This window comes from Cervus elaphus, chromosome 20 (genome assembly GCF_910594005.1).
Source record: "Cervus elaphus chromosome 20, mCerEla1.1, whole genome shotgun sequence".
Taxonomy (NCBI): Eukaryota; Metazoa; Chordata; class Mammalia; order Artiodactyla; family Cervidae; genus Cervus; species Cervus elaphus.
The window spans coordinates 73,719,984-73,747,808 of record NC_057834.1 but is presented as its reverse complement, the minus strand read 5'-3'; the positions used below and the strand labels follow the sequence as shown (position 1 = coordinate 73,747,808).

The 27,825-nt window shown below is 40.5% G+C and overlaps 1 protein-coding gene and 1 non-coding gene across 4 annotated transcripts; both read left to right on the top strand.

The window, feature by feature from the left end:
* Positions 1 to 296: 296 nt before the first annotated feature.
* On the top strand, positions 297 to 23,766 carry LOC122677491 (SS18-like protein 2). 3 transcript variants are annotated; one of them, XM_043877550.1, is made up of 2 exons: positions 297 to 310; positions 8,504 to 9,167. In XM_043877550.1, exon 2 carries the CDS (start codon positions 8,524 to 8,526, stop codon positions 8,743 to 8,745), a length of 222 nt encoding a protein of 73 aa, XP_043733485.1. In that variant the 5' UTR covers positions 297 to 310; positions 8,504 to 8,523; the 3' UTR covers positions 8,746 to 9,167. The 3 variants fall into 3 exon arrangements, 1 of the variants encoding a protein (XP_043733485.1); XR_006335808.1 differs by lacking the exon at positions 297 to 310 and adding an exon at positions 23,752 to 23,766 and having other exon boundaries at positions 8,432 to 8,841; XR_006335806.1 differs by lacking the exon at positions 297 to 310 and adding an exon at positions 15,353 to 15,365 and having other exon boundaries at positions 8,432 to 8,914.
* Positions 23,767 to 26,064: 2,298 nt separating this feature from the next.
* LOC122678437 lies at positions 26,065 to 26,171 on the top strand. The gene has a single exon (XR_006336111.1). It is a non-coding gene; the product is annotated as a U6 spliceosomal RNA (small nuclear RNA).
* Positions 26,172 to 27,825: the final 1,654 nt, after the last annotated feature.

The window sequence follows — 27,825 nt, the reverse complement described above, 5'->3', positions numbered from 1 at the left end:
TTTTTCTGTTTTGCATATAGGGTTATCGTTACCATCTTTCTAAATTCCATATATATGTGTTAGTATGCTGTAATGTTCTTTATCTTTCTGGCTTATTTCACTCTGTATAATGGGCTCCAGTTTCATCCATCTCATTAGGACTGATTCAAATGAATTCTTTTTAACGGCTGAGTAATATTCCATGGTGTATACGTACCACAGCTTCCTTATCCATTCATCTGCTGATGGGCATCTAGGTTGCTTCCATGTCCTGGCTATTATAAACAGTGCTGCGATGAACATTGGGGTGCACGTGTCTCTTTCAGATCTGGTTTCCTCGATGTGTATGCCCAGAAGTGGGATTGCTGGATCATATAGCAGTTCTATTTCCAGTTTTTTAAGAAATCTCCACACTGTTTTCCATAGCGGCTGTACTAGTTTGCATTCCCACCAACAGTGTAAGAGGGTTCCCTTTTCTCCACACCCTCTCCAGCATTTATTGCTTATAGACTTTTGGATAGCAGCCATCCTGACTGGTGTGTAATGGTACCTCATTGTGGTTTTGATTTGCATTTCTCTAATAATGAGTGATGTTGAGCATCTTTTCATGTGTTTGTTAGCCATCTGTATGTCCATGTTTAAAAATATCTTTCAAAAGAAAGGAGGAGGAAATTCACTTCCTAAGATTATATACCTTGTATCAGTTTTTTAAAAATCCCCATAGAAGTTAAATCACCCAAGATGGGGTTGGGAGAGAAAAGGTCTTGAGGGTAAGGCACTGATGAAGAATTCTGGCTCCCAATCCCTCAGAAGTGGGTGAATTCCAGAGTTGTTTGGGGAGCAACATCATAACAAGGAAACCAGCAAAACACAGGACTTGGAGAGACCATCGTGAGAGAATATTCAAAGTAATTTTAGGAAATTCTCTGGAGGGAAACAGCAAGTTAAGCATCATATCTCATCACGGTGAAGTGGAAAGAAAACCGGATGGCAGTCAGAGAATGGGGTTTTGGTTCTAAATCTAACACTTGTGCCACCTTGGTCAACTGACTTCACCTGTCTGAGCCTCATTTTCTTAAAACAAAATTACTCTGTACCTTACTCTCTTCTGCTGTCAAAATCTTTGATTCTGGCAATCATTAACCAAATTTAGGAGACATTTGATAGTCACGGCCCTCACACTAAGGTAAATGAAATGCTGTAGTATATAATCCTTTCATTAAGGAGGTCAGACAAGGAAATCCTGGAAGGCTGAGATGTGGAATTGGGTGCTCACTGAGGGATGTTCTCTAGGGAATAATATGGCTTAGTTGCCTCTTTCAAAGTCACAGAACCACAGACTGCCAAAACTGGAATGTATCCAGTCTCATCTTCTCATTCTGCAGATAACAGGAGGCTCAGAAAAGTTCAGTGACCTGGCCAAGGTCATTTAGCAATATGGAAGAGCCAAGACGAGACCTCAACCCTCTTAACAGGTCAGAGTTTTTCCCACTATCCCTGCTGTCTGCAAATGTGAGGCCACAAGAGCCTAGCACATAGTAAGTATTCACTTAGATATGATTTTTAATTGAACAGTATGTTGCACATAAGCAGGGCTGGGGCTAAGGTAAGGCAAAGGAGGTACTACTGCCAGGTGCCAATTTAAAGGGGAACACAAAAAACTCAGCATTCAAAACATAATATTTTAATGCACTATCTAAAAAATTAAAAATCCATTAACAAAACACACAATATCAAAATTCTAAAGAAAGACAGAATTGGACTCTGCACTTGTGCAAACCTGCCTCACCCATCTCATCCAACTGGAACTCTGGTTACAATAAAATTTTGTTTACAAAAGAAGGTGACTAGCCACAGCTATAGTTTGCACATTTGTTTATAATACTGCATTAAAACATTATCTTGATTTCTGATCTTTTTGATGTCCCCTTAAATTTTGCACTTATGGGGAATGTCTTACTCTTTACATCCTAGTGTTGCCCCTGGGCAAGACAAGGAATATCCCTATCCTCAGGTCCAGGGCATACTATACCTAAAAACCCCAGGTTTCCTGGCCTGGGGTGGAAGGCTCCCGCAAGGGAATCTGGGAGAGGGATGGGTTTTGAGAATACACGAATTTCCTCAGATTATAGTCAAGATGTTGTGTTCACAAACCTTTCCCTGGGGAAAAGATTTTTTTTCCATTTAATTGGTTTATTTGTTGTTAATAAATTGGCAACACGTGAAGAAGTGAGGGTGTGCTCCCAGGCAGGCTCCTGTGTGCAGCGAGTCTCAGGCCAGAGACACTGCCTTGAGGCGGGGGCAGGACACAACCTGGCACCGCCAACCTGTGCCACAGGGATGGAAGGAAAAGCCCCCCACACACACACACTTCTGGGGGAACCTCCTTGGGATGAACACAGTAGAAACACAGCAAACAGGCCTTAGTTTTCATAGTCTTCATAGTCATAAAAGGACCCCCAAAAGATTAAGAAACCCTGCCACAGAACGAGGGAGGAAGTCTGCTTCTAATATACTTCCACCCTACTCTCCTCATTTTCCTGACTCCTCATTTCTCCTTCATTATTCCTCCTGCATTAAATGCAGCCCTTTGAGAAAAAAAGACTTTCTCACCGAAGTGCAAATGACTTGGTAAGACACAAATCCCTGTTTATTCATTTCACTCAAAAGCCGAATAGCACTGAAACATGTATATTATCATATGTGAAATAGATCGCCAGTCCAGGTTCGATGCATGAGACGGGGCACTCAGGGCTGGTGCACCGGGATGACCCTGAGGGATGGGATGGGGAGGGAGATGGGAGGGGGGTTCAGGATGGGGAACACATGTACACCCATGGCTGATTCATGTCACTGTATGGCAAAAACCACTACAATATTGTAAAGTAATTAGCCTCCAATTTAAAAAAAAAGACCGTCGGCCAATGTTAAGAGTCTCTTAAGGTAGCAATTTAAATAATAGGAACAAGCGTTTGGCGGCTTCTCCCTGGCCTTCCACCTCAAATCCCTTCCATTATCACACGTCCTCAGAGTCTTCCTAACCCTTCCCTGGTGTGTCTCAACACTTCCAAATAGCCACAACCAACACCATCTCACAAGGTGACAAGTCGTGGAGAGTAAGTAAAAGACAACACCTGACTGAAAAAGAAACATTCTCGCAGAAGGAGGCAAGTTAGCACACCAGTTACCTTTCTTCCCTGGGCTTTGCCTTCACAGGCCTTAGAACCGCTCAGACCCCAAGCACGCAGGACCGGAAATGCAGGGGCGGGGCCCGTGCAGGGGCTCACGGGAATGGGCGGGGCCTCGACACCCCTACAGCTGCCGTGACCCTGATTGAAAGTTGATTAATGGTTCCTTGCTTCTGGCTACCAATGTTACTGCAATCGAACTGGCAAATATTTACCTTGGAATCCGAGTGACTGAAAATATTTGGTTGGAGCCAGATGCGTCGCGTGTCTGTCCCAGAACTATTAGCTAAAGGAGTGATTTAGGAAAATAAAATGGTGGGTGGGGTGCCTGCCTGACGGAGATGTTTACTTTCCTCTGGCTCCTGCAGATCAAGTGGAGCTTCTGAAAATCCCAGAGGGAATCTGAACAGCTGTGAAGCAGGCCAGACTGGGAGAGAGAGAGCGTCAGTTTTGGTTTGGGGCGGATAGTTTTACAAAAATCAAAGATGTGGAAATTGCATCTTCGTTAGTCGCTCAGTCGCGTCCGACTCTTCGCGACCGCATGGACTATAGCCCACCAGGCTCCTCTCTTAGTAATGCTCTCAAAACAATTGACCCTGGAGGAATAAATTGTGAAGTGGTTTTGTTATATTTTTACGTCTAGAGCTCACCTAAAGTAAGAGCACGGTACTAGGGCTTGGGAACCAACAACTCCTATTAGAAATGCTGTTTTCTGAGCGGCTTGTCTGTCCTGAGGTGTGCGTGAGACAATGTATACTCAACTTTGAACAAGATGCTGACAACATGCCTGGCACTGTAGTCAACTCCACTGGCCCATTGTTTAGCAATTCTCACAACCAGTACACACCTGGGGTGAGTTATTACTAGTTAGCTGTATTTCGTAGACGAGAATAAGCTACAGAAACACTGAATGACTTCCCCAAGATTTCAAGACTCATGAGGGGCAGAACTGGGATTGAAACTTAGTCTGACTAGGTTCTTTGCCTCCCCTTGAGAGCGTCAGTGATTTCGAGGTGCATTTACTGGCCTGTAATTCTACAGTTGAAGGGAATGAGACTCCTGCTGCTAATTAGGAGGCTTTGTGTCTGTAGCCAAAGATAACTTCTTTCACTGATCCCTATTGCTATCATATGTGGCGCTGGAAGATGCTGCTTGTGAGGAAAGTAAAACTTAAATGTAACTAAAATAAGCCTCTAGTAAAGAATTCAAAAAAAGGAGTCAATGTTTGATTTCTTTTTCAAATGTAAAGAGAATAAAGGGTATGTGGGGGTTTGGACTCAAGTAACAGTCTTCACTTCTCAACGTAAGAAACAAAGCCTCAACGGAGGCAAATTGAATACCTGGGATCGATTACATATTGGACCCACTTTCTCCAACCACCCTTAACATAATCTTAAACTAGAATCTGTGTCTAAAAACATGACTTTTTAAAAGAGTTTATATTCAATCAAATAGTTACTTTGAGAACTGATTTTTAGATCAACTAACTGTTTTAAATTGAACTAATTATTTTCCTAGATCTGATTCTGTTAACAGAAACTATGTGATATCAAATTAAAGTTATCAAAATATAATTTCTGGATTCCCAGTCTCTTAGCCTAAAAACCTTCAAATTTGGCTCCTCTAGTGTCTTGGCTGGAGAATTCCAGGGATGGGGGAGCCTGGTGGGCTGCCCTTTATGGGGTCGCACAGAGTCGGACACAACTGAAGCAACTTAGCAGCAGCAGCAGTGTCTTGCCTGGAGAATACCAGGGACGGGGGAGCCTGGTGGGCTGCCCTCTATGGGGTCTCATGGAGTCGGACATGACTGAAGCGACTTAGCAGCAGCAGCAGCTCAGCAGTAAGGAATCTGCCCGCCACTGCAAGAGACATGGGTTCGCTCCCTATCCAGGAAGATCCCACATGCTCCAGGGCAACTAAGCCCGTGAGCCACAACTACCGTGCCTGTGCTCTAAAGCCCGGGAGCCGCCATCACTGAGCCTCATATGCCGCAGCTACTGAAGCCCACATGCCCTGGAGCCTGTGCTCCCCAGCAAAAGAAGCTGCCATAGTGAGAAGCCTGTGCACCCCAAGGAAGAGCAGCACCCGCTTGCCTCAACCAGGGAAAAGCCTGGGCAGCAACGAAGACCAAGCACAGCCAAATAAATATAAAATCATTAAAAACAAAAAACTTCAAATCATCTTAGCGCCTATCTCACCTTACTCAGCTACTCACATATGCCTCAAAACTTGCAGTGACTCTCCTCTGTGTTGAGATGACCACCCAGCTCTAGCCTACCATTCTAGGCACTCTTTAATCTGTCCCAGGCTAACTGGATGCTCAAGTATGAGAACCAGGATTTATTATTCAGTCTAGCAACTGCATCATCTAATCAGCTACTAGCTCACCCTCCTTGGGAGCACAGAGCCATATTTGGATCATCTATTAGTATACACTTTCAGGGTCTTGGTAACATCTTTCTATCCTCTCCAATGCCACACACAAAAAGAAGGCATTAAAGAGCAGCAGGTAATAAATGGGAATTAAATGTTAGCTTGTGTTAACTGCCAGCAAGTAGTACATACCTATTAGACGTAAGCTATTTTTTTAAATGTAAGCTATGTTTTAATGATGTAATAATATGTAATATGTATGTATGTAATATGTAATAATAATAGATGTCTATTGAATGAGTGGATGAATGAAATAAATTGCAAACAAAAAAATCTATGCAAATATGCCAAGTTTTGTTAGGCTAAGTCTGGAGACATAAAGTAAAAGAACATATATACTACCTGGAAATATCCAGTAAACTGAGGCAATATTTGGGGTCAAAATTTCCAGTTGTGCATGTATAGACACGTTTAAGATATAAAAAGCCATAGGAACCTTAAAGTTTTCAATGGATGGATAGTCTACATCAGATTTTAATCTCAGCACCTGGAAGTTCTCCATTCTTTCTGTTGCAATAAATATCCTCACAAATTGAGTAGTTTTTTAAAAAAGTAAACTCTAAAATAGAGTTTTACTTTCAGGAAAAAAAAAAAAAGACTTTATCAGTTTAACCAAAGGTGATATATAAATGAATTTCAAACTCCTCAGTGGTCAAATACCACAGTGAGCTACCTCAAGTATTTTAATATATAAATGCCTACTGGTACAACAGGTCCTGTTGAGGACAGAGCCATTACAAATGAGTGAAGGCAATAAGCTGCTGCTGCATGTTGGGGAATAAAACCTCAACTACGGAAACAGACTGCCTCTCTCCAGGAAAAAAGCTTTGCATGCAAGCACCTCAGCCCTAATCCTCACCTTGGCTAATGAGAGGGTACAACATCAAGACCAGGGATCCAGGGAATGAAGAAATGTTTCTAATACTATTTTTCTTTCCTTCCTTCCTTCCTTCCTTCTTTTGATCCAAAAGGAAAACAAAGTTATATAAAATTGAAACATTGTAAACACAACACTCAGTGAAGTCTCTCCAAATTCAGTCCCACTTCACCCATCCCCAGGTATCATTGTTAACCTTTTGACCCACATTCCTTCAATCATATGCTAAAATTATTATTGTTACCATTGATTTTTATCAGAATGGAATCATTACTTTATATACCAATCAAAGACTTGCTTTGCTACATGTTGAATTCCTAGCATTACAATATATAGCCCACGACTCTACTGATGGGTTTTTACTGATATTTCACAATTTTAAACAATGCTCTGGTAGACATCCTTGTACACATATCATTTTGCTTATGACACTGCTTTCAGACAGGGCAGATCCCATGTTCAAAAACTGCAGAGGAGGAACTTTAGTTCAATAGATTCTTTTATAGTGATAACGCAGTCAGTCAATGGAGCACTTTCTAGGCAGATTAGATAAAACCCTTCTTAGGAACAGAAGGAATCATGCCACACGTAAATTCAAGGGAACTTTGCAAGAGGCTCTCTGCCTTCCTCTCTCAGCAGCCATCACACAGACCAGGTTTATCTCTGGAAGTTGAGCCAGCTATCTTTGATACCTGAGTTTCCTTGGCAATGCCTAAATCTGGAGAACACCATCATGTGTGTGTAAAATGCATAAAGGGCACACATTTGTGAATTAGGAGAATGTCAGGGAGGGGGACTCAAAAAATCTGACAGGGGTGCATTTGAAAGTCTTTTGTAATTAGGGGGAAAGAAAGTGGGTTTGATTGATAGCTTCAGGCTATCTGGCAGCCAAACCCCAGGGCTTTGGTGCAGAAATGTGAGCCTGCTGGCTTCTCTGAGAGTCTCCAGAATCCCTGCCATCCTAGCTGGGCCCGGTGCCTTTGACAAGTCTTCTCTAAATGGGGGCTTTCCTTTGTCCCTAGTCAGTGGCCTCCAAGCTTGTCAAGTTCTGGTATAGAGCAAAAAAGACTTGACTGCTACCTACTCCATGGGGACTGAACTTCTTGTGTCTGTTGTGACTGCTGTGAAAAGACCACTCACCCAAACTATTTCTGACACACACACCCCATTTTTTGTTTGTTTTTGGTTTGAGTAAGAAGATTTTCTCGTTATTTTGGTTAATGAGGATTTAAAAATACAGAACCACCCAATTTGAACTTGTCTTCCAACTCCCTCCAGCTCCCTCATTTTACAGATGAGCAAACTAAGGCCCCAAGTGTGAATGCCTAGCCTAAGGTTATACACCTTGAGAACAATAGAGCTTTTAAATTCCTACAGATTTTAATTAGTCTGTCTTTTAATTAGTATTACTGACTTGTTAATATCAAGGAACCATGAGAATTAGTAGAACATGCTTGTTAAAAAGGTCCTTGTCTTGAATGCCACAGAGAGATTTACCAACACAGAAATAACAGTTATAACAATAACTGTTATTTGTTGTATATCATTATTTGTTAGTAAAAGAATAATTATTATTAAAATGATAATATGTAAGGCATCATTCTAAATGCACTAGATCCTATTACTATCTGTTACTTTTTCCCCCTCTTTCTTGCTTTGCTTCCTCTTACTAAATTTGGCCATGCCACTTGGCATGTGGGAATCTTAGTTCCTTGACCAGGGATTGACCCTGTGGCCCTTGCACTGGAAGCACAGTCTTAACCACTGGATCACCCTGGAACTCCTTTGCTTTGCCTCCTCTTGAATTGATTTTTTTTTTCTACTTCCATTTCCCTCTAATTGTTTGAATAATAATATAGCCACTGTTTATTATTTCAGGGATTCCACTAGCTGGTTGAGCATGCTGACTTAAAGTCTAAAGTAATTCTCCTGACCTATCTTGGTCCCCGCTGCGGCCGTAGTGCGTCTGGAGCTGCAGGTCCACTCTGGTCTAGATGAGAGGGGATCTGCCGGGCCTGAGGCCAAGTTCCACCCTGGCTTGCTGGGATGTTGGTGGCTTTCGTACTGGACTGGCTGAGAGGGAAGGCAGAAGTCAATCAGGAGACCATCCAGCGGCTCCTGGAGGAGAATGACCAGCTGATCCACTGTATTGCAAAATATCAGAACAAAAGCCGGGCAAATGAGTACGTCCAGTACCAGCATGTGTTACACAGAAATCTCATTTATTTGGCTACCATCGCAGATGTCAACCCAACCAGTGCTTCATAAGCTATGGAATAGTCTTCCAGTTGGCTGTTGTGAGGAGTAATTGAATGTGATCTATGTCCTATGAAATGGATTTTTGCCAACTCAACTGCTTAAAATGTGAATGGAACCTCTGTGGCTCTTTTAAAAATGTGAAAATGTGAAGAAAGCTACTAACTTAACCATATTCTCAGTAAAAATATTTAATAATTAAGTGGATTCCCTCAATTAAATTGAGTCCAAGTATCCTCCATCCTGAAATAAGTGTGTTTGGATAACAGAGATATAATGGGCATCTTCAAGTCAACCTTTTTAGTTTCAGCCTGAAGAGGAAACTGAGCAGGTATTGGGCGATCAGCAGGAATTGGTGAGACTTTCCATTAAGACACTGCCAAATGGATGTGTGACTGTTTCTCCTTCCTACCAGTTTGTGGTTGTGGACCCCTGACTGCTTTTTTTTTTTTTTTTAGTTGGAGGCTAATTACTTCACAACATTGCAGTTTTGTCATACATTGACATGAATCAGCCATGGAGTTACATGTATTCCCCATCCCGATCCCCCCTCCCTCCTCCCTCTCCACCCGATTCCTCTGGGTCTTCCCAGTGTACCAGGCCCGAGCACTTGTCTCATGCATCCCACCTGGGCTGGTGATCTGTTTCACCATAGATAATATACATGCTATTCTCTTGAAACATCCCACCCTCGTCTTCTCCCACTGAGTCCCAAAGTCTGTTCTGTACATCTGTGTCTCTTTTTCTGTTTTGCATATAGGGTTATCATTACCATCTTTCTAAATTCCATATATATGTGTTAGTATGCTGTAATGATCTTTATCTTTCTGGCTTATTTCACTCTGTATAATGGGCTCCAGTTTCATCCATCTCATTAGAACTGATTCAAATGAATTCTTTTTAACAGCTGAGTAATATTCCATGGTGTATATGTACCACAGCTTCCTTATCCATTCGTCTGCTGATGGGCATCTAGGTTGCTTCCATGTCCTGGCTATTATAAACAATGCTGCGATGAACATTGGGGTACACGTGTCTCTTTCAGATCTGGTTTCCTCAGTGTGTATGGCCAGAAGTGGGATTGCTGGATCATATGGCAGTTCTATTTCCAGTTTTTTAAGGAATCTCCACACTGTTCTGACTGCTCTTTTCATGTTGCTTTGAAATAAAGCTTGCCTTTCCACAAAAATAAATAAATAAATAAAGTAATTCTCCTTACTTTACTCCTAAATAACCAAGGACCTTGGACAATTTTAATTCTACTATAAGCCCAGTATTTTCACCCTAGTCTATTTTCCCTCCAAAAATTAGACTTTGTTATAGTATGTTTTACCATGGTCTATATTTGAGATATGACTTCATATTTACCAATATGTTTACTTAACATTCCTTTTTGTACCTCAAGTTTTTCACTTTGTATCTAAAGTACATCCATTAGGATCCCCTTTAATGAGGGTCTTATTATGATATCCTCTCTCAGGTTACTGGGAGCAGGATAGGATGTTTTTATTGCTTTTCTCTGTTTTGATTTCCTAGAAATATTTTCTTGTGTAATACCTTTCCATGAAATAAAGCTTTATGGGACATGGAGTTCTAGACTGATAGCTATCTTTTCTCAGCACATTGAAGAAATTCGTACAATGTGTTTTCTTCGAGATTTGTTCTTACAAAGTGAATTATGAGTCTAATTGCTCATTTTTATAGGTGATTTTTCTCTTCTCTCTGGGTACTTTAAGATCTCACTCTCAATCTCTTGCTCTCTTTCAATTTGTTTGTATTCTACTGTTTCGCTATGATTTCACTATTATATATCTAGGGGAGAATATATATTAATATATGCTGCTTGAAATTCACTGTTTCCTGGATCTAAGAAATACTGGCTCTTTTGCATTCTTACTATATTTTCCTAGAACTCTGCTTATTGGACCTTTACATTAGCCTAAGATACATTAGCATCTTAGGTTATTGAAATATCAGTAACATCAGATACGCAGATGATACCACCCTTATTGCAGAAAGAGAAGAGGAACTAAAGAGCCTTGATGAAAGTGAAAGAGGAGAGCAAAAAAGCTGGCTTAAAACTCAACATTCAGAAAACTAAGATCATGGCATCTGGTCCCATCACTTCATGCCAAATAGATGGGGAAACAGTGGAAACAGTGTCAGACTTTATTTTGGGGGGCTCCAAAATCACTGCAGATGGTACTGCAGCCATGAAATTAAAAGACGCTTACTCCTTGGCAGGAAAGTTATGTCCAACCTAGACAGCATATTAAAATGCAGAGACATTACTTTGCCAACAAAGGTCCATCTAGTCAAGGCTATGGTTTTTCCAGTAGCCATGTATGAATGTGAGAGTTGGATTATAAGGAAAGCTGAGCACCGAAGAATTGATGCTTTTGAACTACGGTGTTGGAGAAGACTCTTGAGAGTCCCTTGGACTGCAAGGAGATCCAACCAATCCATCCTAAAGGAAATCAGTCCTGAGTATTCATTGGAAGGACTCATGTTGAAGCTGAAACTCCAATACTTTGGCCACCTAATGAGAAGAACTGACTCATTTGAAAAGACCCTGATTCTGGGAAAGATTGAAGGCAGGAGGAGAAGGGGATGACAGAGGATTGAGATGGTTGGATGGCATCACCGACTCAATGGACATGAGTCTGAGCAAGCTCCAGGAGTTGGTGATGGACAGGGAAGCCTGGCATGCTGCAGTCCATGGGGTCGCACAGAGTCAGACACGACTGAGCGACTGAACTGAACTCAACTGAACTAGCCTCTTTATAATATGATTCTCTTTTTATCTCAGTCTAATACATGTGGAAATATGTTCAGATATTCAGTTCTCTGATTTTCTTCATCTATGACTAACTTCTTTTTAATGCATTGAGGGGTTGTGGTACAGCTTTATTGAGGCATAATCAACAAAATAAACTGTACATATTCAGGGTGTACACTTTGATGGATTTTGACATACAGATATACTCATGAAATCATCACGGCAACCAAAATAATAAGTAAATCGCTTATCCCTAAAACTTTCCTTTCGCCACTTTGTAATTCTTTTCTCCAGTTTTTCCCTACTGCTACCTCTTTTCAAACAGTCATTGATTTGCTTCTATCGTTATAATTTGCATTTTCTAGAATTTTATACATATGGAATTATACAGCATGATTTCTTTTTTTTTAAGTGTGATTTCTTTCACTCAACAAAATTATTCTGAGAATTTGTCAATGTTGTTAGGTCTATCAGTTGTTGCTGTTTTTATTGCTGAGTAGTACTTCACTATACAGATATAACATTGTTTATCTTGTCACTTGTTGGGTATTTCCAGTTCTTGGCTCTTACAAATTAAGTTGTTATGAACATTTCATGCACATCTTGTTAAGGACATATGCTTTCATTTCTTAGATAAATATTTAGGAATAGGATAGCTGAATTATATTGTACACATACTTTTAACTTCTTTTAAAGACACTGCCAAAGGTTTTCCAAAGTGACTGTACCATTTTACATTTCCATCAGCAGTGAATGAGAGTTTCCAGTTCTCCACATCTTTGTGAGGCTTTTTGCTTGTAGCTATTCTAGTTGATATGTAGTTGTATTACACTGTGGTTTTTTAAATTTTATTTAAATTTTATTTTTTGGCTTCCCTAGGTTTTCGTTGCTGTATGTGGGCTTTCTCTAGTTGCAGCAAGTGGGGGCTACTCTCTAGTTGCACTGCACAAGCTTTTCATTGCAGCGGCTTCTTTTGCTGCAGAGCACCAGCTCTAGGGCACATGGGCTCAAAAGTTATGGTGCACGGGCTTAGCTGCCCCATGGCATGTGGAATCTTCCTGGACCAGGGGTCGAAGCCATGTCCCCTTCATCGGCAGGCAGATTCTTAACCACTGGACCACCAAGGAAGTCCTGGTTTTATCTTTTTATTGCCTTCCTCCTGCTTACTTTCAGTGTAGTTTATTCTTCCTTTTCTAGTTTCTGGGGATATAAAGATTCTAATATAGGTATTCAATTATATAAATTTCCCTCTAAGCACTCTTTGCTGAAACCCACAGATGTTGATGTGTATTTTTATCAATTCAAAATACTTTCTAAATTCCCTTTTGATTTCTTCCTTGACTCATGTAATATTTAGAAGCATGATATTTCACTTCTAAATATTAGGATGTTTCAAGATATCTTTGTTATTGATTTGTAATCTAATTCCATTATGATCAGAAATAAAATTTGTATATTTGAATCACTTAAAATATATTGGTATTTCTTCTGTGGCTCAGAATATGGTCTATGTTGGTAAATAATCTTTTTTTTTTTTTTAGAATATGTGTTTTATGTGTACTTTAAAACAATATGTATTCTGCTCCTGTTGGATAGAATGTTCTGTATATATGTCAGTTGACTAAGTTTATTGAATACTGTTACTTATGTCTATTTGTTCTACCAATTATTTAGAGAATATGTGTGTGTTAGTTGTTCAGTTGTGTCCAACTCATTGCGACCCCATGGACTGCAGCCTGCCAGGCTCATCTGTCCATGGAATTCTCCAGGCAAGAATATTGGTATGGGTTAACATTTCCTACTTCAGGGGATCGTCCCAACCCAGGGATCAAACCCGGGTTTCCCACATTGCAGGCAGATTCTTTACCATCAAAGCCACCACGGAGGTCTATTAGAGAATAGAGTTGAAAAATCTGACTATAATTGTTATATATTTTTCCTTTCAGTTTTATTAGTTTTTGCCACATATATTTTTAAGCCCTGCTTTTAGTTGCATAATATTTAAGATTATGACATTTTCTTGAGTTCTTGTTCCTTCTGTCCCTATGAATCATTCTCTTTATCTCTGGTGATTTTTTGCTCTGTAATCAGTTTGGTCTGACATTAATACAGGTAGATCAGCCTTCTTTTAATTAGTTTTATCATGATATATCTCCATGATATATAGCTACTATTCTCTTACTTTTAACCTATTTTTGTCTATATTTAAGATAGATCTTTGTAGTAGGTAGCATATAATTAGATCTTGCTTTGTCATCTACTCAGATAATCTCTGCCTTTTAATAGGAATGTTTGGAACTGTGCTGTCCAATACAGTAGCCACCAGCCACTTCAGTTCAGTTCAGTTGCTCAGTCATGTCAGACTCTTTGTGACCCCATGAACTGCAGCATGCTAGGTTTCCCTGTCCTAGAGCCTCCAACTCCCGGAGTTTACCCAAACTCGTGTCCATTGAGTCGGTGATGCCATCCAACCGTCTCATCCTCTGTCGTCCCTTTCTCCTGCCTTCAGTCTTTCCCAGCATCAGGGTCTTTTCAAATGAGTCAGCTCTTCACATTAGGTAGCCAAAGTATTGGAGTTTCAGCTTTAACATCAGTCCTTCCAATGAATATTCAGGACTGATCTCCTTTAGGATGGACTGGTTGGATCTCCTTGCAGTCCAAGGGACTCTCAAGAGTCTTCTCCAACACCGCAGTTCAAAAGCATCAATTCTTCGGTGCTCAGCTTTCTTTATAGTCCAACTCTCACATCCACACATGACTACTGGAAAAACCATAGCCTTGATTAGACGGACATTTTTTGGCAAAGTAATGTCTCTGCTTTTTAATATGCTGTCTAGGTTGGTCATAACTTTCCTGCCAAGGAGTAAGCATCTTTTAATTTCATGGCTGCAGTCACCATCTGCAGTGAATTTGGACTTATGCCTACTTAAATTATTAAAATTTAAAAATCAGTTCCTCAGTCACACTAACTGCATTTAAAATGCTCAATAGCCACATGTGGCTAGTAGCTTCTGTATTGGACAGCACTGGTTTAAATAGTTTACCTTTCTATATAATGAGAATACTGATATGGCTGGGTTTGCGTCTAACATCTTGCTATTAATAACTGTTTTCTATTTATCCCATCTGTTCTTTGTTCCCTTTTTACTTCTACAAGTTCTATTTTCTTTCAAATCTGTGTAGTCATTCTTTATTGTCATTATTCTCTGTTCATAATGTCAAACATTAATTTAATTTCTTTAGAATATTAAATATAGATATTTCCTTATCTGATTTAAGAGAGAATGTCTGTTTTGAACTATTTGGTTAGTAGTTTCCTGTTATTCTCAACATACAAAGAATGTACACATTTTGTTACCCATAAAAGATTTATCAATATTATCACCTAAATATCACTTTGATATTTCTTCTATTTTGTTTTACCCTGTTATGTAAACTTTTTTTGCAAATATGACTCAAATCCTTAGCAACATGAATATATTAAAGTCGAGTCAGCTACTTAGAAGTTAGCTAAATAAACAAAAAATTTAAGAAGTTAGCTAAACACTTCCATATAAGCAAAAATTTTTAAATACATCAGGGTATTTTACTCTGGTATGTATTTTATACATGGTATAAAATACTCTGATATAGAGTGAGCCAGAGATGTTGATGGGAGGGGCAGGCAGATAATTAATATAGTATTTTTTGTTTTGTTTTGTTCTTCTATATGGGAAAGCAGGAAGAAAAATACTGTCTTTAATTAGAATGAATCAGAGTTAATATATGCCCTAATACAGTCCCTCCCGCTTTAGTCTCCTCAAGGTAGTTTCAGTCCCCGGCACTGAACAGTCTTTACAGGGCAGCATTCATCAGAGCTGTCTCCTTGGCATCAGAAGGGAAAGGAGTGCTTTCAGCAATCCCCTGAAACATCTTTGTTTCTGATCCTAGATTACTGGAATGTAAAACATTATTTTGAAGTTGAATTCTAAGAGTTTAACAAATCTGTTATTAGCGAGGATTGAAAACATCCCCCATGGTCTTCCCTGGTGGCTCAGTGGTAAAGAATATGCCTGTCGATGCAGGAGTCACAGGTTTGATCCCTGGTCCAGGAAGGTCCCACATGCCGTGGAGCAACTAAGCCCATGCACCACAACTACTCAACACTATTGAACCTGTGTTCTACAGCCCAGGAGATGCAACTATGGAAGCCTATGTGCCCTAGAGTCTGTGCTCTGCAACAAGAAAAGCCACCACAATGAGAAGCTAGAGAGTAGCCCCTGCTTGCTACAACTAGAGGAAGCCTGAGCAGCAATGAAGACCCAGCACAGCCAAAAATAAATTAAATTAAAATTTAAAAGAGCACCCCCCTACCTTCCCACTTACTACACACCTTGTCATCCAGATGGTTTGATACCTTATGTGCTGTGCTTAGTCGTTCAGTCATGTCTGACTCTGCGACGCCATGAACTGCAGCCTGCCAGGCTCCTCTGTCTATGGCGATTCTCCAGGCAAGAATACTGAAGTGCGTTGCCATGCCCTCCTCCAGAGGATCTTCCCAATCCAGGGATTGAACCCAGGTCTCCCGCATTGCCAGCTGAGCCACCAGGGAAGCCCAAGAATACTGGAGTGGGTAGCCTATCCCTTCTCCAGGGTATCTTTCCAACCCAGGAATCGAACCTGGGTCTACTGCATTGAAGGTGGATTCTTTACCAGCTGAGCTATCAGGGAAGCCCTTGATAGCTTATACATTCCATGAATTATGAAGCCATAGACTTCCTCTTTGGGCTTTTCATATAATGCATCTAATTTGCTAAGTATTTAGTTCCTTTCTCTTTTTATTGCCTCAGTAACCTGTGGGGATAGAAAGAATCACCAACCACTCCTAATGTGACAGCGAAAGGTCAAAGCTGTAAAAAAAATTCTATTAAATTTCTAAGAATACTCTAGGTACTTAATTCTGTTACTGCTGAATATCCAAATGTTAAAAATAATGAAAGTAGTTACTTCTTGTCCTAACAATTCAAATGACAAGTTAAAAAACACATATTTCCTTTTTTAGTGTCAATAATTCCAATATCTGATACATCTGTGGGTCTATTTGCTGAAATTTGTTTCCAGCGGTTCTCATTCATGGTGTCTTGTTTTCAGTGTTTGTCTTATGATTTTTTTTAAAAATTGCAGTACCTAAATGTAGTTTTTATTTGCATTTCTCTAATAATTAGTGATGTTGAGTATCTTTTCATGTGCCTACTAGACATCTGTATGTCTTCTTTGGAAAAAATGTTTGTTAAGGTCTTCTGCATGTTTTTTGATAGGGTTGTTTAGTTTTTGTTGTCGTTGTTGAGTTGTATGAGCTATCTGTGTGTTTTGGAGATTAAGCCCTTGTTGGTCACATCATTTGTAAATATTTTCTCCCATTCTGAAGGTCGCCTTTCTTTCTTCTTCTTTTTTGTGGTTTCCTTTGCTGTGCAAAAGCTTTTAAGTTTAATTAGGTCCATTTGTTTATTTTTGCTTTTATTTCTATTGCCTTGGGAGACTGAGCTAAGAAAACATTGGTACAATTTATGTCAGAGAATGTTTTGCTTATGCCCTCTTCTAGGAGTTTTATGGTGTCATGTATTACATTTAAGTCTGTCAGCCATTTTGAGTTTATTTTTGTGCATAGTCTGAGGGTGTCTTCTAATTTCATTGATTTACATGCAGCTGTCCAACTTTCGACACCACTTGCTGAAGAGACTGTCTTTTTTTCATTTTATATTCTTGCCTCCTTTGTTGGAGATTAATTGACTATAGGTGTGTGGGTTTATTTTGGGGCACTCTATTCTGCTCCATTGATCCACATGTCTATTTTTGTACCAATACTACACTGTTTTGATTCCTGTAGCTTTGTGGTATTGTCTGAAGTCTGGGAGAGTGATGCCTCTTGCTTTGTTTTTATCCCTCAGGATTGCTTTGGCAAATCTGGGACTTTCAGAATGGCCATTGTTAAAAAGTCTACAAATAACAAACGCAAGAGAAGGTGTGGAGAAAAGGGAACTCTCCTACACTGTTGGTGGGAATGTAAGTTGATGATGCAACTTTGGAAAACAGTATAGAGGTTCCTCAGAAGATTAAAAATAGAATTACCACATGATCCAGCAATCCCACTCCTGGGCATATACCTGGACAAAACTATAATTCAAAAAGATATGTGCAGGGCTTCCCTGGTAGCTCAGTAAGGAATCTGCCTGCCAATGTAGGAGATACACATTCAATCCCTGGTCTGGGAAGATCCCATATGCCACAGGGCAACTATGCCCATGTGCCACAACTATTGAGCCTGTGCTCTGGAGCTGCAACTACTGAAGCTTGAGTGTCCTAGAGCCCATGTTCCACAACAAGAGAAGCCACCGCAATGAGAAGACTGCATGCTGCAACTAGAGAGCAGCCCCTACTTGCTGCAACTAGAGAAAAGCCCAGGAAGCAACAAAGACCCAGCACAGCCAAAAATAACAAAATAAACAAAATTACATATATATAAAAGATACATGCATCCCTATGTTCATAACAGCACTATTCACAATAGTCAAAACATGGAAACAACCTAAATATCTATCAACAGAGGAATAGTTAAAAAGGATATGGACATGTATACAATGGAATACTATTCAGCCATAAAAAAGAATGAAATAACACCATCTGCAGCAACATGGATGCAACCAGAGACCATCATACTAACTGAAGTAAGTCAGAAATAGAAAGACAAATTCGATATGATATCACTTATACATGGAATCTAAAATATGGCATAAATGAACCTATCTACAAAACAGACTCACAAACATAGAGACCTGATTTGTGGTTGCCAAGGGAATAGGGAGAAAAAGAGGGATGGTCTGGGAGTTTGGGTTTGGTAAATGCAAACTGTTACATTTAGAATGGATAAACAAGGTCCTACTGTATAGCACAGGGAACTATATCCGATCTCCTGGGATAAACCATAATGCAAAAGAATATAAAAAACTATGTATATATACATATATGACTGAGTCACTTTTCTGTACAGCAGAGAACATGATAAGTCAACTATACTTCAATTTTAAAAGAAATTCCAGCTATAAAATAAGTAAGTCACAGGGATGTAATACACAGTATAGGGATTACAGTCAATACTATTATAATAACTTTGTATGGTAACAGATGATTACTAGACTTATTGTGGTGAACATTTCATAATCTTTAAAAATATCAAATCAGGATTTCCCTGGTGGACTAGTGGTTAAGCATCCTCCTGCCAATGCAGGGGACATGGGTTCAATCTCTGGTTTGGGAAGATTCCACAAGCCAAGGAGCAACTAAGCCCATGAGCCACAACTACTGAACCTGTGCTCTGGAACCTGTGCTCTGCAACAAGGGAAGCCACTGCAATGACAAGCCCACATACCACAACTAGACAGTAGCCCCCCACTCACTGCAACTAGAGAAAGCCCATGCACAGCAACGAAGACCCAGTGCAGCCAAAAAATAAAAATTAATAAATAAAAATTTTAAAAATACATCAAATCACTATACTATATGCCTGAAATTAATATAATATTGTATGTTAATTGTAAGTCAATAAATAAATAAAAAATTGTTAGATGACCATTTTCCTTAGAACTAAACTGGCAGGGATTCTTTGAGATCTGAATTAAAGTTAAGTTCCTACAGAGAAATTTCCATTTGTTTCTATCAGTTGCCTGGAGGGCTACCAATCTGGGACTATAGTTGGATTAAAATTTTAACCTAACAATTAGCATTTAAAGGAAAGAATCCTAACAGAGAACACATATGAGGACCAACATGATTTATGAATCCTCAAAGATGATTTCTGCCAACACTAAGGTGAAAATAGACATTTCTTCATTACCTCCTGTGCAGTGTGATTTGTTATTCATCCCTTACACTGAGGGTGTAATAAGGCAGATTTTCTGTTCGTCTCCACCGTGGTCATCCCAGGCTTTAACTCCCAACTCCATGCTCTGCTTCATGCAGGCATCATGAAGGAAGGATTCTCTGAAGTCTGAAAAAATGCTTTAAGGTGATAGCCAGCTTGGCACCTGTTTCCTGACCAGATTTCCTACTTTCACTGTGTGTGTGTGCTCAGTTGTGTCCAACTTTTTGTGACCCCATGGGCTGTAGTAGAACCAGGCTCTTCTGTCCATGGATTTTTCCAGGCAAGAATACTGCACTGGGCTACCATTTCGTCCTCCAGGGGAGCTTCCCCACCCAGGGATCGAACCTGCGTCTCCTGCATTGGCAGGCGGATTCCTCACTGCTGTGCCACCTGGGAAGCACCAACAAATTCTTTACTTTGAGTGTATTTACAAGTCTTTAAAAGTACTTTATCGAGAAATTTAGTTACCTCCTTCTGGAGGGTTGTTTCAGGTGTCTAGCCCATAATACTACCAGAAGTGGAAGTTTCCAGCCCTGTCCTGTTTCAAATCGGGTGCTGCATGATAAATTTCAGAGACACTGGTTAACAATAGTAACATAAGTTATTACATGTTGAATGCCTGCCCCTGTTTGGGTATTTTTACACGTATAATCCCCAATTCCCACAATAACCTTACAAGTAGATAATACTCTTTGCATTTAACAAATAAGGCAACTAGGATTAAATTGTCCAAAGTCACACAACCAACCAGCAAAGGAATTTGAACTCTGCCCTTTGCAATCAATCCTGATCTTCTTTTCAACCTGCAGTGGTTTGTTTTTTTATTCTTTTTTTGTGTGTGTGGGATCTTAGTTCCCTGACTGGGCTTCCCTGCTAGCTTAGTTGGTAAAGAATCTGCCTGCAATGCAGGAGACCCTGGTTCGATTCCTGCGTCGGGAAGATCAGCTGGAGAATGGACAGGCTACCCACTCCAGTATTCTTGGGCCTTCCTTGCGGCTCAGCTGGTAAAGAATCTGCCTGCAGTGCGGGAGACCTGGGTTCGATCCCTGGGTTGGGAAGATCCCCTGGAGAAGGAAAAGGCTGCTCACTCCAGTATTCTGTCCTGGAGAATTCCATGGACTGCATAGTCCATGGGGTCGCAAAGAGTCTGACATGACTGAGCGACTTTCACTTTCACTCAGTTTCCTGACCAGAGGTCAAACCTGTGCCATCTGCAGTGGAATCTCCCAATCATTGGACCACCAGGGAATTCCCAGAGTCTTTTTTTCTTAATATTGGGGGTACACAGTGACTTTTATATTTAACAGCAGGCATTGAAAGCAAGTTGAGCAGAGAAGATAGTTTAAGGGGTAAGGTTTTCCTTTCTAGTGTTACAACTACGCTCATAGGCTCATCTCAAACCATATCCCTGACATGCTTCTTCATCAGATTCAAAATGCTCTTCAGTGAAAGGGTCATGCAGAACTGACTTCACAATATCAATATTCAGAGCTCTCAGATCCCCCCTTTTCTCTACTCTTCCAAAGCACCAGGTGATCTTTATTTTCATGTGACACAGACCCCATCATCTGAATGCTCTTTCAGTCCACGATATATCTAGTGGGACTTTCTCACAACTGCAGCCTTTAGATGCCGTTTTTCTTCATTTTTTTGGTTGGTGGCTTTTGTCCTTAGCAGCTGTGGCCTTCAACTTTATCTGGGTTTGCAATCAGGAAGCTGTGATACTTCCTGAGACTGTTTGAGGGGGTGCAATTTACACAATACAGACTGAGTTCACTTTCTTCACTTTGGAGCTGCTCTTGGCTCCTGAGGGGCTGGGCCACGCTTCGTCCAGTTTTCTACAGGTTTCATCCAGCACTTGGTGAGAGCCAACCTCTGTGGTTAGCAGCTAATGGTGCTTCCTGAGCAACATATGTGGAGAATTTGGAAAGAAGGCAATGATTAGGACTGGACTCTCAGAAAACCGTTAAGAAGGAGGAAGTTTATCAACTCGGTGGGAGAAAATCTCCAAACCACCTTCAGAATGCTAACACGCACACACTGTTCCTCGTGGCCAAGACTAATTGGCAGGTTGTTGAAGAAAACCAATCTAATACCAGAACCAGAGAGAAGTTAGAAAAGAATCATCATTTTTAGGTAGTCAGATTCGTTGATCAAAGAAATAGAATCAGGAATGGCATTGGTGGGTGCCACTGGTCATATACAAGCTCTTTCATTTGTGAAAGGCTCTCAGAGCTGTGACCGTTTTCTGTGTTCAAAGTTATTTTCCTGGTGCTATACTTTGGAGCTCTGTGATGAGTTAACCTATTTTATATTTACTGATATAAAATATATACTATTTTAAAACATTATTTAAATATTTGTGAGCTTATTATTGAGTCCATGTGCTTGGGGTCTTGTTTCTCAACCTCCCCGCTCAGGGTCCTGCCTTTGCATTAGTTTGGTGAGTGGACCTGCAGGGATAGGGAAGGGCCAGACACACAATCGGTCTGTGTGAGTGGATTTGGTAAATGGCAATGGGTGAACACAGGGGTGACCTGAAACTTGGCATCATGTCTGAATTAGAGGCGTTCAGCTCTGCTGGTCTCCGTAAATGAGGATCCAGAACTAAATGTCCACTCACTGCCTGACCACCAGAAACTAAAATAAGCAATGCCTTTGATGGTTATCGTATCTGTCCTCTGAAATTCTAGGCATTACTGCACTAAGCCCCACAAAGTCCCCGTGAAGTGCATTAAGAGGACCGGCACTACCATTTCCACAAGAAAGGAGGGGGGCAGATATCTAGGAAAGAGACTGCCTGATTCTCATTAGGCTGAACTGTCTCCCCCACCCACAATACCCACAAAAGACTTGCATTCGAAAACTGGCTTCATTACTTAGTACTGGTGTGACCCTGGGAAATTACTTCTCAGTTTTCTCATCTGTAATATAGACATAAGGACAAACACAACTAGGACATAATGACCATTAGGAATTCTGAATTGGGAAGAAACTGGCAAAAAAAACTTGACACATTATAGGCACTTAAGAGATGCATGTGCTGTTTGCTTCCCTCACAGTTCACAGAGCCTAAATTATCACTGCCTGGTTTCTATACTTGGAATGGAACAAAAGTATCTGAGTATCCTTGAGGCTGGTAGATATGCAGTCAAACCGCACTCCATTGAAGATGTGCTAAACAAGGTTTTTAAGAAAGTGACCACATGGGGGAATAAAAGAGACATTTATAATGGCAACCAAAACAGAAAAAACCCACAAGGACACAATGAAAACTGAAACCACAATAATCTCTAAATAGAGAAGTAATAATTGTAGCCTATATTTAAGTGTACGGGAAGCAAGGGTTTGGGGAGGGGATGTGTCTGCCATGGAAATCATGCTTTTTATTTCTCAGTTTGTAGAGAGAACTAGAACTGATTTCTTTTCTTTTCTTTCTTTTTAATTAGAGGATAATTACAATACGGTGATGGTTTTTGCCATACATCAACATGAATCAGCATGGGGGACATATACCCCCTCCCTCTTGAGCCCCTCTGATTTTTTTTTTTTAATCACAAAATGTCTCAAGTCTTTCTAGTCTTACCAAAAAAGTACACAAGTAAAAGAAGTAATAAAGAGTGATTCTGAGAGGAATGGGACAAGACAGGAGTATACAGGTAGAGTCAATGGGTACTGATAAAATTCTCATTTTTAAGTTTGAGCTGGAATCATACTTGTTTGATTTTATTATTATACTCACAACTTACACTTTCATTACATATATTCTTCTGTATAGAACAAATGTTATATAATAAAGAATTTTAAGTGAATTGAAAGTTTCACAGCAATAAAAAAAGCTAGAGTCAGAGAATATTCAATATCTGCAAGGAGAGTCTGTCCAAAATCAAAGATGTTATGTGTAATTCCACTTCCTAAATGCTGCCAGAGAACATATTTGCATTTTGGATTTTAGAATCAGTAAGCTAGTGAAAAAATTGAGTATAGCTTTACCTCTTGTTGTTGTTTAGTTGCTAAGTTGTGTCTGACTCTTTTACAACCCCATGGATTGTAGCCCTCCAGGGTCCTCCGTCCACGGGATTTCCCAGGCAAAAGTACTAGACTGCATTGCCATTTCCTTCTCCAGAAGATCTTCCACAGCTAGGGATCAAACCTGTGTCTCCTGCATTGGTAGGGGGATTCTTTACCACTGAACCACCAAGGAAGCCAGCTCTATCTCTGGACATCAATAAATTGCTGAATCAGGTATCTCATACAATTGTGCTTATTAAGGGTCACAGAAAAGTCTGATCTCCATCAGGTACATTGAAACAACTTGGGTGATGGTATCAAAGGACATCAGGCAATGGAATGGTCTCAGGCTTGGGAGAGGCCGTCTATAAATTGCAGCCCTCCACAATGAGTGACTAATTTCTTAAACATTCTTGTGAATTGTTTGAAAAAAGAAATGTACTTCTCTTAACTGAATGTACATGATTTAATAGTAAATTAGCAGGGTTTCTAGAATAAAAATTTGTCATGTTCTAATTGGGAAATAAAACCAACCAATGACATGATCTGTCCCCAAAGCAGGGTGCAAATAACCAGAGGTCAGTCAGCCCTGAGAGCCGGACAGACTGCCTAGTTCTGTTTCTCTGCAGAGCCTTGACTAATATAATACTTCATAGGAACATTGTCAGGGCTTAATGAGAAAATGCATGCAGTACACTTAGCACAGAGTAAAGTCTTAATAAGTAGCAGTTACTAATATGAGAAGATACCAATAATGATACAACTATTAACAATGGTAGGGCCATTTACTGAGTTTCTATTCCACACTAGATTCTTGACTTACATGATACGATATTTTTGCTCCTTTTGTTTGCAGATTCTTTACCAACTGAGCTATCAGGGAAGCCTGACTTATCTTACAAGTTGTGTTTAATTCATAAAGTGGGGTGGTAAATAAAGAGACAATGATCACAGTGAAACTGAAAGCATAAGCTGCGGAGAGATCCATCGCATCTTTTCTTCAGAGACAAGTGGAGCTGCAGGATGAGCGGATTTTATTTGATAAACAAATAAGGAGTAAAGCTCCTGGCCATACTCCATGGAACTAAAAAGAGACAGCTTTTTAAGGTACAACTAAAAGAGACAACTAAAAAGAGACTGTCTAGTTTAGAAACACATGCTCATACTCTGAAACTGACCATTGTCCAACATAAGTACAATCTGGCACACACTCTACTATGTGGACAAAGTGCCGCTCAACCAAATGCTCAGAGAAGGTGCTTCCCGGCCTGGAGAAACAGCACTTATATCCTGTTTTAGTCTTTCTGAGCCCCCAACGAAAAGTGAAAATGTTAGTCACTCAGTCATGTCCGACTCTTTGTAACCCCATGGACTGTAGCCCGCTTGGCTCCTCTGTCCATGGAATTCTCCAGGCAAGAATACTAGAGTGGGTTGCCATTCCCTTCTCCAGGGGATCTTCCTGACCCAGGGATTGAACTTGGGTCTCCTGCATTGCAGGCAGATTCTTTACCATCTGAGCCACCAAGAAACCCCAAGCTTAGGTTAAACCATGAAGGATACTCTGTTATTGGCTTCTTGCTCATTATTCTAAAAGTCCTAGTGTTGACAGTAGACTTTGATAAGATTAAAACATTACTAAGTAGGCAAATATATGAATGTATTACTAATATAATTTCCCCCAAGAAATTCTATTGCCGTGAACTTAGACTAAAAGATTTTAAGTAATATTTCTTCACTCAAAAATATTTACTTTATGCCAGGCATCATTATAGGCCCCTATAGATGCAGTAATAAAGTAGACATGATCTCTGACTTTGTGGAGTCTAAAATGCAATGGGGGACTTCCCAGTGGTCCAGTGGCTAAGACTCCATGATCCCAATGCAGGGGGTCCGGGTTCCATCCATTGTCAGGGAACTAGATCCCACATGCTTCAACTAAGAGTTCACATGCCACACTGAAGATCCCACTTGCCTCAACTAAGACTCTGCTCAACTAAAGAAATAAATTAAAAAACTCCAATGAGGAGTCAGATAACAGACAAATAAATTGCAAAACATCAGAAAATGCACAAAAGAAGAAAACCCATGAACACAATCACTCTGACATAGCCTATCCTTTTGTGAAGTCCTTTTCTAGGATGTCTGGGGCTGGGGTGTATATAGCTTTCACCCCTCTCTCTCGGTACTCTAGAATCTTAGGGAAGGAGCCCAAGGGCATCATCACTTCCCACAGCCTGAGAATTGTAAGAGAAGATAAGGAGGAAGTTTCATGGTCACATTAGTATTTGCATACACACCAGGTAGCAGGGACTGGTACCATGACCTAGGGTAAGGCTATGCCCTGAGACAGGGGGTTATCTTGATTCTTCGGAATTCTAGGAAGTGAATAAACTTCTCAGAGACTGCAGGTGTAGACCAGAAAATCTTTGGGGGAACACTGAGCATTGTTCTTCCCTCTTGGACTGAGAAAGACCATGTCCAAGCTGAGTGTTTACAAGACCCAGTCAGGGGTTTGATAGTGTTGTAGACCTTAGATGGTCAGAGTTGGAAAGTCCCTTAGAGGGCATTTTTCCATCCTCCTCACTTTATGAGGAAGGAAACAGACTCAGAGAAGGGAAAAGCTCAAGTTTAAAAGCTACAGACAGTGCTCGCTTCGGCAGCACATATACTGAAATTGGAACGATACAGAGAAGATTAGCATGGCCCCTGCGCAAGGATGACACGCAAATTCGTGAAGCGTTCCATATTTTTGAAAAGAAAAAAAAAAAATAAAGAAAAAAAAAAAATAAAAGCTACAGACAGAGGGACCTGGTGGGCTACAGTCTACGGGGTCACAAAGAGTCAGATACGACTGAACAACTAACATTTGGGCTTCCCTGGTGGCTCAGATGGTAAAGAACCTGCCTCCAGTGCTGGAGACCTGGGTTCAACCCCTGAGTCAGGAAGATCCCATGGAGAAGGGAATGGCAACCCACTCCAGTATTCCTGCCTGGAGAATCCCACGGACAGAGGAGCCTGGTGGGCTACAGTCCGTGGGGTGGCAAACAGTTGAACACGACTGAGCGACTAACGCTTTCAGTTTCACTTAGGGCTCTGGCAAGGACTGGCTAGATAGATGCTCACCAGTCCCATTTTCTCTTCCTTGGCACAAAAGATCACATTTTCTTGCTTCCTTTGAGGTAAGATGGAGATCATGTGTTGATGTTCTGGTCAATGGAATGTGAACAGGAGTGATAAAATTCATTGCCCAGTCTGTCTTTGTAAAGGTCTCATATGCATATGATCTCTGTACACTTTCTAGCTTCATTCATCAACCAGCTAAATACAGATAATCCAGCAGAGGACTCCAAGCAATCACTAGAATATGACAGCCCCCTAAAACCACCACAAGATAGAAAAAGCTGAGATCTCTCAATCACCTGTGAAGGCAGGAACCTGAACACACCCAAACCCATTGTGACATGTATGACAAATAAACTATTTTATAATCCATTGAGCTTTGGAGTTGTAACAGCAACTAGTGATCTTTACTCTGACAAATACACTGGCAATTTGGAGACTGTGATGGTTAATTTTATTCGTCAGTGTAATTGGGCCAAGGGGTGCCCGGACATTATTCTGGGTTGTCTGTGAGGGTGTTTCTGGATGAGATTAACATTTGAACTGGTGGACGGAGTACAGCAGATTTGCCATCCTATTGTATGTAGGCCTTCCCCAATCAGTTGAAGACAAAACCAACTGAATTGAGCCAAAAGGCTCAGAGGAAATTTTGTCTTCATGATGGTGTGTGCTAGCTCATTGGTCTTCTGCTCTTGGACTGGAACTTATACCATCAATCCTCCTGCTTCTCAGGCCTTTGCAATCAGACTGGAATTATACCAGAGGTCTTCCTAGGTCTCCAGCTTGCTGACTACGAATCTCAGGACTTTTCAGCCTCCATAATCATGGAAGCCAATTCCTTATTTATTTATGCATGTATGTGTGTGTGTGATGGGTTATGTTTCTCTGGAGAACCCGGACTGATACAGAGATTGTATCAGTCCTCTCTCTCCCAATTCAGTGCTGTTTTTGGAAGTCAATGCTGTTTTTCACCAAACTATATGTCTCTCTGAGAAATAGAAAGATTCCCTAGGAAACTTTACATCCACTTCCCATACTTAGAACCTTCCAGTCTTGGACCAAGAGTAAAAAATAAATCCCCACGAGAACACCAGGGTATCCTTAGCAATGCACAAAGTCTAAGTTTCTGGGTGCCCTGGGATCAGCTAAACCTCTGGTACCAGTGCTTGGACTACAATGTGTCTCCCAGTCTACTGCATGTTATTTCATGTACCTAACAAGAGCACACGTGCCCAGGAGTCTGTCCGTTGGAGAATTCTATCTTGATCAGTGCTACTACATACCT